Here is a 13190-nt window from a genome sequence, read left to right as displayed (position 1 = left end):
TGAAGTAGCATCTCATTGTTTACCATCACATTTTGAGTTAAGTCCAGAGCTGGCCAGGGCCTACAGGGCCCCACATAATCTAACTTTGTGTACCATTGGTAGGTACACAATCTTTTATCTGCAGTAGATAAATCAAAGCAACTCTAAAACCCAGTATTTTTGGAACTCCTATGGCAACAAAACCTGATCTGAAACTCATATTGGGTAATTTACATGACTATTCTTATATATTGCTACAGAAATAATAATGTGTTTTAATCCTGGGTACTACTCCAGATCCCTTTGAAGATGTTCTATGTTAAGCAGTATATGCTCTTTATTACTGCTCTAAAGTCAAAACAAATTCCAAAGCAAGTAAGGTGTCAAGGATTTCATATAAAGGATTGTAGACATGAACCACTTTCCCCTAGCTCACTTAAATTTATCCAGACTGCTTTGCTTTTTTCTGTGATGTGCCAGGCATACTCTTTCTTGAAGACATTTGCTCTTCCCCCATTTATCCAAATGGCTTGCTCTTTCTTTAGTTTTCTGATCAAATGTTATCAACCTTATAGACATAAGGCCATTTTAAATAAAACTTATATAAAACTATAGTCTTTCTTTACACCCTCTCACCCTCTCACTGCTCCCTCACTAAAATTTAAGCTCTATGTATTTTTATCTTGGCCATTGCTAGTATCTCCAGTATTTAGAAATGGTTGGCACATTGTAGGTTGACACATTTTATTTCTTGAATAAGTGATTGTTTCATATCACTCAAACCTCACAAAAATACTGTGAAATAGGAATGATCACCTAAAGATTAGAAAATTGGAGAGAGGGGTGCCTGGCTAGCTTGGTCGGTAGAGCATAGGACTCTTATCTCAGGGTTTTGAGTTTAAACCTAACATTGGGCATGGAGCCTCCTTAAAAAAAATAATAAAAAAAGAAAAAGAAAGTGGTTGTAGAGGTTAAGGAACTAACCCAAGTTCACATAGCCAGAATTATCAGATGTGAGAATTACATCTAAGAGTCCACTCTCTTAGGTTCTTAACCTGACAGCTCTGTTTAATGGGAGACTTGGACCGAGAAACTAAGTGCCAAACACACTGGCAAGTAAAACTTATTGAAAAAATGAACAAATTTAGATTCTAGCCTGTTTTTTATCTACTGGCTCAGTTTCCTTTAACAAACCTATTAGCTTATTAATGCATACGAAGTCAACACCCTTCTATACCAATAGTTACTAAAAGAATAAATGTATAAACTAAATGTATAAAGCAGGATATTAACATAGTGTGACAGACAATGAATAATTTTGTTCTCTTACATGGTAAGTTACGGAGACGTAGGCAAAAACAAAACGAAGTACAAGACTTGGGGTTGAGGCAAAGGGTGGTCCAGGACATTAGGGAAACCCTGATTACCACAGGGAACTGACCTCAAATCCAATTACCTCAAAGGCAGGCATTGGAACAGAGACTGACTAGCCCAGAGACTTCTACCTGGCTTGAATACTTTATACATTGAGACTGGAACACACTTCAGAAAGTTAGGAAGGTGTTGAGATTGCAACTGACTTTTCCCCACCTAATCAAGTCCAGTCAAAGTAGGTGGGAGTGGGAGATGGAGACTCAGGTGTCTATACTGCCTTTTTTGCGACCAACTACCAGAACTTTAGTCCACAATAGCTTAGCAGAGGAAGCCATTCATTTTACTGTCCAAACATCAGAGAACCACAAGCTGACTTGTAGGCCACTTCTAATGCCATGATATGAGGCCTCTCCCTAGCTGGAAATCCTGTCCTGGCTGCCCATCAGACAAGACAAGGTCTGAGTTATTTGCAACGGGTATTTGGTTGGGAGGTGGGTCTACTTTAGAGCCTGAAGCACATGAAAATCTCTTTTGTCATCTCTGGCACTCCAAAATCTCAATGAATTTGGGATTATCTGCAAGTAGAGAAATTGCTCAACCAATTCTTAGCTGTTAGGCTCTGGCATATATGCTCCCTGGAGACAGGATCACATTTTTTAAGATTTTAAGTAATTTCTATACCCAATGTAGGACTTGAACTTACAACCCCAAGACCAAGACTTGCATACTCCAAGTGAGTCAGCCAGGTCCCCTGGATCACACTTTTAAGACTGGGGCACCTTGGTGGCTCAGTGGGTTGAGTGCCTGAGTTGGCTCAGGTTATGATCTCAAGGTCCTGGAATAGAGCTGCTCAGGGGGAGTCTGCTTGTCCTTCCACCATTCTCCCACAACTGCTCTCTTAAAAAAAAAAAAAGCACAAATCAGGAGAGCATGGGACTCTTGATCTTGGGGGATTGTGGGTTCAAGTCCCATTACTTAAATTACATTACAAAAATAAACCTTTAAAAAAAAAAAAACCCACAAATCGGGACGCCTAAGTGGCTCAGTTGGTTAAGCGGCTGCCTTCAGCTCAGGTCATGATCCCAGCATCCTAGGATAGAGTCCCACATGGAGTCCCACATGGAGTCCCACATTGCGCTCCTTGCTCAGCAGGAAGCCTGCTTCTCCCTCTGCCTCTGCCTGCCACTCTGTCTGCCTGTGCTCACTCTTCTCCGACAAAACAAAAATAAAAACAAACCCCACAAATTAACTTTTAAACTCCCAGTCTTGGGAGAGCCATTTAAAACTTATCTCAAGGGGTGCCTGGGTGGATCAGTGGGTTAAAGCCTCTGCCTTTGGCTCAGGTCATGATCCTAGGGTTCTGGGATCAAGCCCCGCATCAGGCTCTCTGCTCAGCAGGGAGCCTGCTTCCCTTCCTCTCTCTGCCTGCCTCTTCGTACTTGTGATCTCTAACAAATAAATAAATAAAACCTTAAAAAAAAAACCAAATCTCAAAAAAAAAAAAACAAAAAAACCCAAAAACCTTATTTCCAAAAAAAAAGACAGGGCATCTGGGTGGTTCAGTCCTTAAGAAGCTGCCTTCAGGGGCACCTGCGTGGCTCAGTGGGTTAATGCCTTCAGCTCAGGTCATGATCCCAGGGTCCTGGGAATCGAGCCCCACATCGGGCTCTCTACTAGATGGCGAGCCTGCTTCCCCTTCTCTCTCTGCCTACTTGTGATCTCTGTCAAATAAATAAATAAAATCTTAAAAAAAAAAACAAACCTGCCTTCAGCTTGGGTTATGATCCTGGAGTCCATGGATCAAGCCCTGCATCAGCCTCCCTGCTCTGTGGAAGCCTGCTTCTCTCTTCCACTCCCTCTACTTATGTCCCGTCTCTGTCAAATAAATCAAATCTCTTAAAAAAAAAAAAAGTTAAGCCTATAAACAAAATTTCAAGAAATATTAGTGGTTACATGGCCTGATTTACTACTTGAATCTGGTTTTATGGAATAAACTGATATTTGAGAGAACCAGGTTTAGCGTTTTTACCTCAGACCTTTTTCTTCTACCCAGTGTTTACTCCTGGTTTAAAGAGGTCCTTACAGCATAAAGGATGAAGGCGTATTTGCCTCATGGGCTGGGCCTCCTGAAATGATGGGACTCCTACCAACAATGTGTTCTCACAAATTCAGGATTTGCCCCAGCTTTTCCAGCACATGCATTAGTATGTTGACCATGAGCAAGTTGGGAGTCTGCATTTTGCTATTTTTCAGTTAGAGTTCAATTAATAGAGCCACCTTTAGGTTCCAAAATACTCTACTCCCCGTTATCATATTCCTTTGGATAGACACTCAGAAAATTGTGTATTTTGATTTTGAGATAGCCAGTGAGCGAGCACATGCATGGGGTGGGGGTGGGGGAACACAGGGAGAGGGACAAGCAAGACTCCACACTGAAGTCGGAGGTCCATCTCTCAATCCAGAGATCCTGACCTGAACCAAAACCAATACCCCAACTGAGTCACCCATGGACCCTCCCTTTAAAATGTGTTTTTTTTTAAAGAATCTTAAAGAGGGGGCACCTGGGTGGTTCAGTCAATTAATCTGCCCTTGGCTCAGGTCATGATCTCAGGGTCCTGGGACCAAGCCCTGTGTGGGGTTCCCTGCACAGCGAAAGTCTGCTTTCCCCTCTGCTCCTGCTCATACTCTTTAATAAAAAATCTTAATAATAAGATTTTAGAAAGTGCACACAGGAAGGGAGGGGCAGAGGGAGAGAGGGAAAGCGGATTCCCTGCAGAAGCCTAGGCTGATGCAGTGCAATTATAAGAGCCAAGACCTGAGCTGAAACCAAGCTGAAATGTGTATTTCAATCAAAATTTCCAAACTATGGGCTTAGCTTAGTTTGGGGAAGGGGGAATCCTTAACCTCACTAGCAAAGCCAATCATTATCAATCAATTCCCAAATGGGTTTTTCAAACATGTATAACTGTACCTAGTAACTAATTTCTGAACTCCACAAAAAAACAAACCATTGTCACAGAATTAGATATAGCCCTCCTCCATACTTTGTGTGGAAACTTTCCTTTTGTGGGACTACCACAAGTTTCTAGGAGTGCTTCTGGTATACTGAACATCTTTATTACATAGAGAAACTGACCACAGAAAGATGCAAATTGGCCAGAAACAGGTTTAGCAACAGATCAAGTCCAAGTAAGTGAATTTTATGAAGTGGAAGATCTGAATACAGATCTTTTTTTTTTTTTTTTAAGATTTTATTTATTTATTTGAGAGAGAGAGAAATCACAAGTAGGCAGAGAGGCAGGCAGAGAGAGAGAGGGAAGCAGGCTCCCCACTGAGCAGGAGCCTGATGTGGGGCTTGATTCTAGGACCCCGAGATCATGACCTGGGCTGAAGGCAGAGGCTTAACCCACTGAGCCACCCAGGCACCCCTGAATACAGATCTCCTTAAAAGCTGTGTCACGTGGGGCACCTGAGTGGCTCAGTCGTTAAGCATCTGACTTTGGCTCAGGTCATGATCCTGGGGTCCTGGGATCAAGCCCTGCATCTGACTCCCTCTCAGTGGGGAGCCTGCTTCTCTCTCTTCCACTCCCCCTGCCTATTTTCCCTCTCTTGTGTCTGTCAAATAACTAAAATCTAAGAAAAAAAAAAAGGCTAAGTCATGCACTTTCTATTGAAGTCTTCGTGTCCCCCACCAGGGTTAGGCACACCTCAGTCTATAAATTGTCTCCTGATGTGCTCCTCACTCAAGTTTTTCCTGACCCTCCTAGTTCCTTACCTCTATTTTTAAGACACCAGCTTAATCTACTAGCAAGGTCGAATTAACCTAACATCTAACACAGGTACCTTACCACCCCCCCCTCACAGCTATGCAAGTTGGGAAGGCCAAGAACACAAAAAAGAAACCCAAGTGGAGGTTTTACTTACATGGATAAACTTTCTCCCCCATGAAAAGACTTTGTGGTACTTCACACTTGAATGTAAAACTTAATTACACTCCCCGTGACACATACAACTCCTACACTGACAAAACATACACTCAACATGCTGTATGAAGTGTAATTGCCATTTATTATTTTTTTTTTCTGGAGAACAGCTTTTCTTCAGTCCTTAAGAACTTAGCTCCTTACATGGGCTTTGGTGGAGGTCGTGGGGCAGCACCCTGAAAAGAAGAGAACAGCAAATTTAAAAACGTTAATGAAAGAATCCCCCCTCAAAGAACTTGACTACTATCCTCCTATCACTACCAATGCATCTGGGCCATACATGCATGGAAAACTGGTCCGTGTGGATGGCACACATAACTCCATCTGAAATAGATTCTAACAGCTCTTCCTTAGAAGAGTCTCCAAACAAATGTTTTAGATGTGAGTTCCACCTACCTTACCTATTCAGACCTTAATCTGAGATTTCTTGGGTCTTCATGTTGTCTCTCATCCATCACCCCTCTGGGCTTCCACATCTCTTTTTTAAAAAGGTAATTACCATGGGGGTGGCTAGGTGGCTGAATGGGTTAAGCACTTGCCTTCAGCTCCAATCATGTTCCCAGGGTCCTGGGATCCAGACCCGTGTCAAGGGCTTCCTGCTCAGCAAGGAGCCTGCTTCTCCCTCTTCCCCTGCTTATTCTCACTCACTCTCTCAAAGAAATAAAATCTTAAAAAAACAAAAAATAAAGATACTTACCGCGGGTCTAAATCGGGGTGGGGGTGTTCGGTCCTTCCGTGCTTCACGAGAGCGATTCCTGACTACCTTGCTGTGAATGGCACAACTCACGCAATAATGTAGCTTCACATAGAGCTTGGGAAGCACATAGGCTAAGAAACAGAAAAAGGCACAACAGTAGGTATTATACCCACACTGCACTTGTCCTCCCATTCTATCAGTCAAAAGAGACTTAAGTGTCTCTCAGGCACGCCTACAAAGTTCGATTTCCAAAGCAAGCATTCAGTTTCTGATAACACGTACATTTTCACAAGCGATTAATTCTCTACTAATCCTTTTCACCACGGGTACTAAATCCACAGCCTACTGGCAATAAACCAACAATCCAACTTCTTCAGAAGCTGCACCTGTCCTAATGCCTGTTCCTGGGCCCCTTCTCCTTGCCTAAGAAAACTAATTTGTCTTAAGAAAAATAAATGATCAAAAGAACAGAAAGCACACTGCTCCAAGTATCACCTTTGACCAAGTAAGACCACCTTCGTTATTGAAACATTCCTTATTAAGACTTAGTCTGGGGGCGCCTGGGTGGCTCAGTGGGTTAAAGCCTCTGCCTTTGGCTCAGGTCATGATCCCAGGGTCCTGGGATCGAGCCCCGCATCGGGCTCTCTGCTCAGCAAGGAGCCTGCTTCCTCCTCTCTCTCTGCCTGCCTCTCTGCCTACTTGTGATCTCTGTCTGTCAAATAAATAAATAAAATCTTAAAAAAAAAAAAAGGACTTACTCTGTACATTTTTATTTATTTATTTATTTTTAAAGATTTTATTTATTTGACAAAGAGAGACACAGCAAGAGAGGGAGAACAGGCAGGGGGAGAGGCAGAAGCAGGCCCATCATCTGAGCAGGGAGCCCAACGCGGGGCTTGATCCCAGAACCTGGGGATCATGACCTGAGCCAAAGGCAGCCACCCAACAACTGAGCCACCCAGGCGCCCCACTCTGTACATCTTTATAAGGTATACTCCAGACTTCAAAAACCCAGAAAGGGTGCTCCATTTACCATATTTATAGCTAGTGATACAAATGATGATATAAATAAACTCTAAAACGCTTTCGCAATCTCAATCTCTGAACAGATAACCACAAATCATGACCCAAAGACTGCACTATCACACAAGGACCCCCTCTGTCCAGACAAGGCTAAAACAAACGAAGCTAAACACCGGTCTCTTTTACCAACAGTAATCCTAAAGGCCCGCAGAAATTGCCTGGGAACCGCCCACGAACAGAGCCTACAGGTGTGGATGGGTTGTTCCAGAAGCTCACTCACCGTCGAAGACACTGGCTTCGGAAATATCCCTGACAGCGGCGGCCTCTACTATGTTCCGAATAACAAACTTCTTAATGGCCTTGTCCTTGGGCACACAACGAGCGCAGTTGGTGCAGCGAATAGGCTGCACGTGGCCGCGGCCCTTTTTGGCACGACCATTATTCCTCCTTTTCTTGGTCTGCATCAGAATTAAGATCCTGTTACAAAGAGGGCGCAGCTTCCCCAACCTTAGCCCCCTGCCGGCTACAATCGTGCCCGCAGCCCCCAGAATGAATACTCAAGACATTCAGCCCCTCCGCACATCCCTCCAAGGTTGAAGCAAATAGACACTCTGTGTACTCTCCGCCATGGTCCAGGTTTTCAAGTCCCCACAACCTCAGAATCTGTTCCTCCCAGGCCCCCACGCGGACCCCTACCACTACCCTCGCGCCACAACTCACCATCTTCGAAGCAGGACCAGAGAAAGAATGTAGAACCGGCCCCGACTCTCTTATAAAGCACGAGATCCCTACGCGCACACAGGAAGACTGTTTTAGGAGACGTATAGCGAGAGCGGCAGGCCACTTTACTCAGATTTTCTTTATTATTCAGCGTTTACGCTGAAATGTAAGTGTAGAAAGGCGCTTCTCGGGTTGTGTTATCCGTGGTAGGATGTGACCATGGGACTATTTAGCCGGATGGCGGAAGAAAACTAGGGTTTACGTATCCCAGCAAGCCCCACCGGAGTATTACTCCCTACCCCGGAAGTAATTCTGGGCGCTGTAATTATCCGGTTTTTGCGACGTTATGCGCGGAAGTTGCCCGCGCAGCACCACATGTCGCAACCCACCCCAATCGGAGGTCAGAGTCGGGGAGATGCGTGGGAGTTGTAGTGCGAAGCTGGTGGGCCCTTAGCCCCCAAGCTCTTAGACCGAAGGCGGCGCTGTGCCACCGGGGGTCGCTCTCGGCTTGTTTCTCCGACAGTATTGTTACTTGTAGGATTGAGAAACGGAAGACGGGGGCGGGGCGGGGCGGGGGGAGAGGAGGGAGCGGGGACCCGGGGGAAACAAAATATTTTGTTAATTCCTCCTTCAAGTATGGACAAAACCTACGAAGGGCCTTGGGCAAGTACATGGGTGTTAACGCTGTTTCTTACTTACTTTTTTTTTTTTTTTTTTAAACATCCCTGGCTCCTGTTAGCGTAGCGCCAGACTCTGTAGTAAGCGCTTTATAAATATTAACTCATTTTACCTTCAACAAGCCTATAAGGTAAGTACTATTATTATCCTCCCTTTACAGATTGAAAAACTGAGATTGCTGAAAAACACAGTGTTTTTTTTGTTTTTTTTTTTTTTTTTTTTTTTTTAAGATTGTATTTATTTACGGGGCGCCTGGGTGGCTCAGTGGGTTAAAGCCTCTGCTTTCGGCTCAGGTCATGATCCCAGAGTCCTGGGATCGAGTCCCGCATCGGGCTCTCTGCTCAGCAGGAGGCCTGCTTCTCTTCCTCTCTCTCTCTCTGCCTACTTGTGATCTCTATCTGTCAAATAAATAAATAAAATCTTTAAAAAAAAAAAGATTGTATTTATTTACTTGACAGAGAGAGAGAGACCACAAGTAGTCAAAGAGGCAGGCAGAGAGAGAGGCCGAAGCCGACTCCCCACTGAGCAGAGAGCTCGGTGGTTAGGGGCTTGATCCCGTTCTGGGCTTGATCCCGTTCTGGGCTTGATCCCGTTCTGGGCTTGATCCCAGCACCCTGAGATCATGATCTGAGCCAAAGGCAGAGGCTTAACCCACTGAGCCACCCAGGTGCCCCTGGAAAGCACAGAGTTAGCAAGAGGTGTCCTGGTTCCACTACGCTATTCTGCCTTCTGCCTAACAAAAAAATGGGTGGAGGTATATAACCTGGCAGAGTAACTTCAACGATTTTGATTCCAACCCATAGCAGAAATATATTTTACACTGGTTCTCAGTACCTACACAAATGTACAAAACTGAAACACAACTTCAGGAAACAGTACTTGCCCTTAGGCCATAAAGTGCAATGATATGTTCTATTTCCTGCTTTGTTTTATTTTATTATTTTATTTTTTTTTAAAGATTTTATTTATTTGACAGAAAGAGAAAGATCACAAGTAGGCAGAGAGGCAGGCAGAGAGAGGGAGGGAAGCAGGCTCCCTGCCAAGCAGAGAGCCCGATGCGGGGCTCGACCCCAGGACCCTGAGATCATGACCTGAGCCAAAGGCAGAGGCTTAACCCACTGAGCCACCCAGGCGTCCCTCCTGCTTTATTTTAATAAATGTTGATCAAGGGGCGCCTGGGTGGCTCAGTGGGTTAAAGCCTCTGCCTTCGGCTCAGGTCATGGTCCCAGGGTCCAGGGATCGAGCTCCGTGTCGGGCTCTCTGCTCCGCAAGGAGCCTGCTTCCTCCCCTCTCTCTGCCTGCCTCTATGCCTACTTGTGATCTCTCTCTCTGTCAAATAAATAAATAAAATCTTTAAAAAAAAAATGTTGATCAAGCCCCACTGAAGTGATTTCACCACTCAGTTGAGTCTGGTCTGTGACTGATATATACTTTCCTACATATAAGCTCCATTTACCTTGAAAACCCTTCAGAAAGTCTTTAGCTTTGAGCGGGAGTGCTATCCATGGGCAGTCAACCACCCAGTTGTCTCCAAAATTGAAAAAACTAGAGTATCAAGGGGACCTCCCAAAATTCAAACCCAAGATGGTCTGGTTGATGAGTCTCAGATAAGTTGTTTATTCTCTCTTGGCCTTTTATATCTTCACTAGTAATAGTGGATCATTCACTTTTAGGTGGTTTCTACAATTACATGAATACTTGGCACAGTGCTTGGCACTTATGCTCAAGAAGAGGTAGAACCTATTATTATCATCATTCATGTTATTGTAACCTGCATTTCCTTGGCCGTATAATATGTTTTGCATATAGTAGGTACTCAAAAAATGTTTGATGAACCTCTGCTTTGGATGGATAGTCAAGTTGGGCTTTCTCTATCCTGAAGGGACTCCTGGTAGGAAAATCTCGACTTGCCACTGTAGGTCGAAAATTCTGTTCCGTAGCAACAACGTGAGCATTCTTGTTTGGCTTTGTCTTAGTCTTAGACTTGTTCACCTTCAGAACATTCAGTAGTTGGTACAATGTGCAGCAAGGAGATCCCCCTCCCTCCCAGCAGAAAATTACAGTAAAGTCTGCAAAAAACAACGAGGGGTTGTTAAATTACTCATGTTTATTTATAACAGACCTTCAGCCAGTACAGTACAAAACTTACAGTAGTATATCTCCGTTACACAAATATTTACTTACAATATATTACATATACAAAATGCTTTGCAATAAGTCTCAAAAGCTAGTTTAACTCCCTTTGAGAAAGGAGAAAAACTCTTTAAAAAAAGGGGGAGGGAGAACCAAAGGAAGAGGAGGGGAAGGTGAAAGGGTAAGGTCCAAGGGAGACACCAAGCATAGGCTACAAATGAAACCCTGGGAGAGAGAGAGGAGAGGTGGTATTGCACTTGCTTCTGTGTTTTATTTTTTTTTTCTTTTTGTTCTTCATAACTTCTGATTAAAAATATATATAATATATATATATTATGTACACAGGAAAGAAGCTGCTGAAAGTATTACAAAATCCCATCCGCAGCTTGGACACAGACACAAAAAAACAAAGGTCTGGAAAAGTGTCTATTTAGAAATTTTCTTGTGTGGTGTTGGTCTTGAATATCAATATAAAAGGAAAACACCTCTTTTCTCCATGTGGGTTTCAATTTTTTTTTCTTTTTCTTTACTTTTTTTTATGCAAAAGGAGCTGGGAGAGAGCATGAGGATGTTTGAGGTTCCAGAGCTGGAAGGCTCTGGAAAGTAGGATTTTGTACCTAAGACCCTGGTTAAAGTGCAGTGATGGTCTGGAGAGAGACAGAGTGCCCTTCTCTCCCCTCCTTAGCACCTGGTCTTGCCCTTCCAGTCTCTGCTCTCATGGGCTCAGAGTATAGCCTCAGAGCATAGTCCTTCATGTTCCAGGAGGTTACAGGTGCCAGAGCTGACTGGGAGAGGGAATGGGGCACCCTAAGGCTCTGGTACCCCAGAAGGGACTAGTCCTTATGAGGTGTCACCAGATACACAGCAGACGCAGAAGAGGTGGTAAGGGGTAGGTCTAACAGGAAGGGGCTCAATAACCAGAACAGTTGAGGAGAACCCTAGATATTAATCTCAGCTCTGCTGCCATCCTGAAAGAAGGAGCCAGTTCCCTGGGGTACTGTTGAGAAGCCTCTCCCCTTCTCTAGAGACTACGCTCCTTCCAGGTAGCCCCCACCCCCATCCTCTGCCCTTGGCAGCGTCTGTTTATTGCTACATTGTCAGGAAGGAACCAACCCACAATGCCCCTCCTTGACAATCTGGTTCTCTTAGGGAGACTACATAATGGGGGAGAAAAGGAAGGGAGAAAAGGTTTTCTAGGGTCTCCCTTCCCATAGAGGGTAAGGTAGACTCTTCTTAGAGCCCTTAGGAGCCCCCATCCCAGGGTCTTTTCCTTAGCCAACCCTTCACCATCCCCCTAAATTATCCCTGATAGGGAGTGAGAAAAGTAGGAGGCAAAAGAGCCAATAAGGAAAGGACATATGGAAAGAAAGATGGAAGGGAAGAGAAAAGGAGAGAGAGAGAAGGACCAAGTGTTACAACTTGTGAGGTGCTGTGTTTGGTTTTTACTTTCTTTTTTTTTTTTCTTTAAATATAGAAAAACAGCCTTTGGTTTGAATCTCAAGGAAGCAGAGAATGGGATAGCTGTGGCCTTGGGCAGAAAACGCTTGTAGAGAACTCCACTCACAGTGGAGCCGTATCTCCTCCTGCCCCCTTCTCACTAACTGGGTTACCCAAAAAGCCAGGGGTCTCTGCTGTAGCCAGGAGGAGCAAGGCCCCTCCTGCCCTACATCTGGGAACTGAGTGTAGAAGGGGGCAGTAGAGGATGACCCCCGGTTCAGTTGCGCCCATCCCATTCTTGCCAGGACAAGAATGGAATGAGGTGAGGGGCAAATGCCCTTCCTCGTCCTGGGATAATTTTTGGTTATATACTGACAATTAGGAGAGAGAAAAGAGACACCCTTTTCTCCCTGCCACTGATCCTAAGAACAGGGCCAAGAAGCCTGGGAATGAGGGTGAATCCTAGAGCGGGGAGAAGAAGAAGGCAGCATGACTGAGGGGTTGAGATACCCCCTTGTCATCAGGCAGCAACCCACTAGTTTCTCATAGGAGAGGGACGGCAGGAGCCCCTGAGAGCCTAGGAAGGTCACTAGAGTGAAGAAGATCAGAGGTGGAAGAGAAAGAGAAGAATTTTAACCCACCCCCTTCCCATGCCCTGGTTCCCAGTTAGGCACCTGTGGCTCCCAACATGTCAGAGATAGGATTGCAGACCTAGCCTTGGCCCCTGAGAATATAAAATTGGGGCACTCCAAGAAGAGAAAACCACCACTGAGTAGACTGGCAGGTTGAAGAGAGTAGCAGTGTTGGGGGTTGTTTGAGGAGAGAAGAGACAGATCACATCCCAGAGGGAGATTCCCAAATGTGGGCTTTGAGGAACTCATATTACTAGGGGAACGTCAAGAGGACCCTCAGCCCACAGTGCCTGGGGAGAATTTCTTCAGCCCCTCCCACTTCCCAATGAGGAAATTCTTCATTTGTTGAAGCATAGTGCAAGCTGCCTAACATGAGAGGGCACAAGAGGTATGGAGTACCAGGTGGGAGGGTCCCAGAGAGGAGATATAATGCCACAGAGCTCAGGTAGGGCCAGAGGGAGCTATCAGCATCAAAAGGAAAGAATCAGATAATGCAAAAAGTGAGGACTTAACATGAGAAGCTCAGAACTCTTA

At 44.8% G+C, this 13190-nt stretch overlaps 1 protein-coding gene across 1 annotated transcript; it reads right to left on the bottom strand.

The window, feature by feature from the left end:
* Positions 1-5402: 5402 nt before the first annotated feature.
* Positions 5403-7826, bottom strand: RPS26 (ribosomal protein S26). The gene is made up of 4 exons (XM_032874432.1): positions 7777-7826; positions 7337-7514; positions 6034-6164; positions 5403-5512 (listed from the first exon to the last, which is right to left on the bottom strand). Exons 1-4 carry the CDS (start codon positions 7777-7779, stop codon positions 5477-5479), a joined length of 348 nt encoding a protein of 115 aa, XP_032730323.1. The 5' UTR covers positions 7780-7826; the 3' UTR covers positions 5403-5476.
* Positions 7827-13190: the final 5364 nt, after the last annotated feature.

Source organism: Lontra canadensis, unplaced genomic scaffold, assembly GCF_010015895.1.
Source record: "Lontra canadensis isolate GAN:19392208 unplaced genomic scaffold, GSC_riverotter_1.0 scaffold53, whole genome shotgun sequence".
NCBI lineage: Eukaryota > Metazoa > Chordata > Mammalia > Carnivora > Mustelidae > Lontra > Lontra canadensis.
This window is presented reverse-complemented; position numbering and strand designations above follow the sequence as displayed.

Excerpts from the sequence above, each read along its gene's own strand:
- RPS26 (XM_032874432.1), bottom strand. Across the intron at positions 6,165-7,336 it reads CGAAGCCAGTGTCTTCGACG|CCTATGTGCTTCCCAAGCTC; the intron begins GTGAGTGAGCTT and ends TCTGTTTCTTAG. Across the intron at positions 5,513-6,033 it reads CACCCCGATTTAGACCCGCG|GGTGCTGCCCCACGACCTCC; the intron begins GTAAGTATCTTT and ends TCTTCTTTTCAG.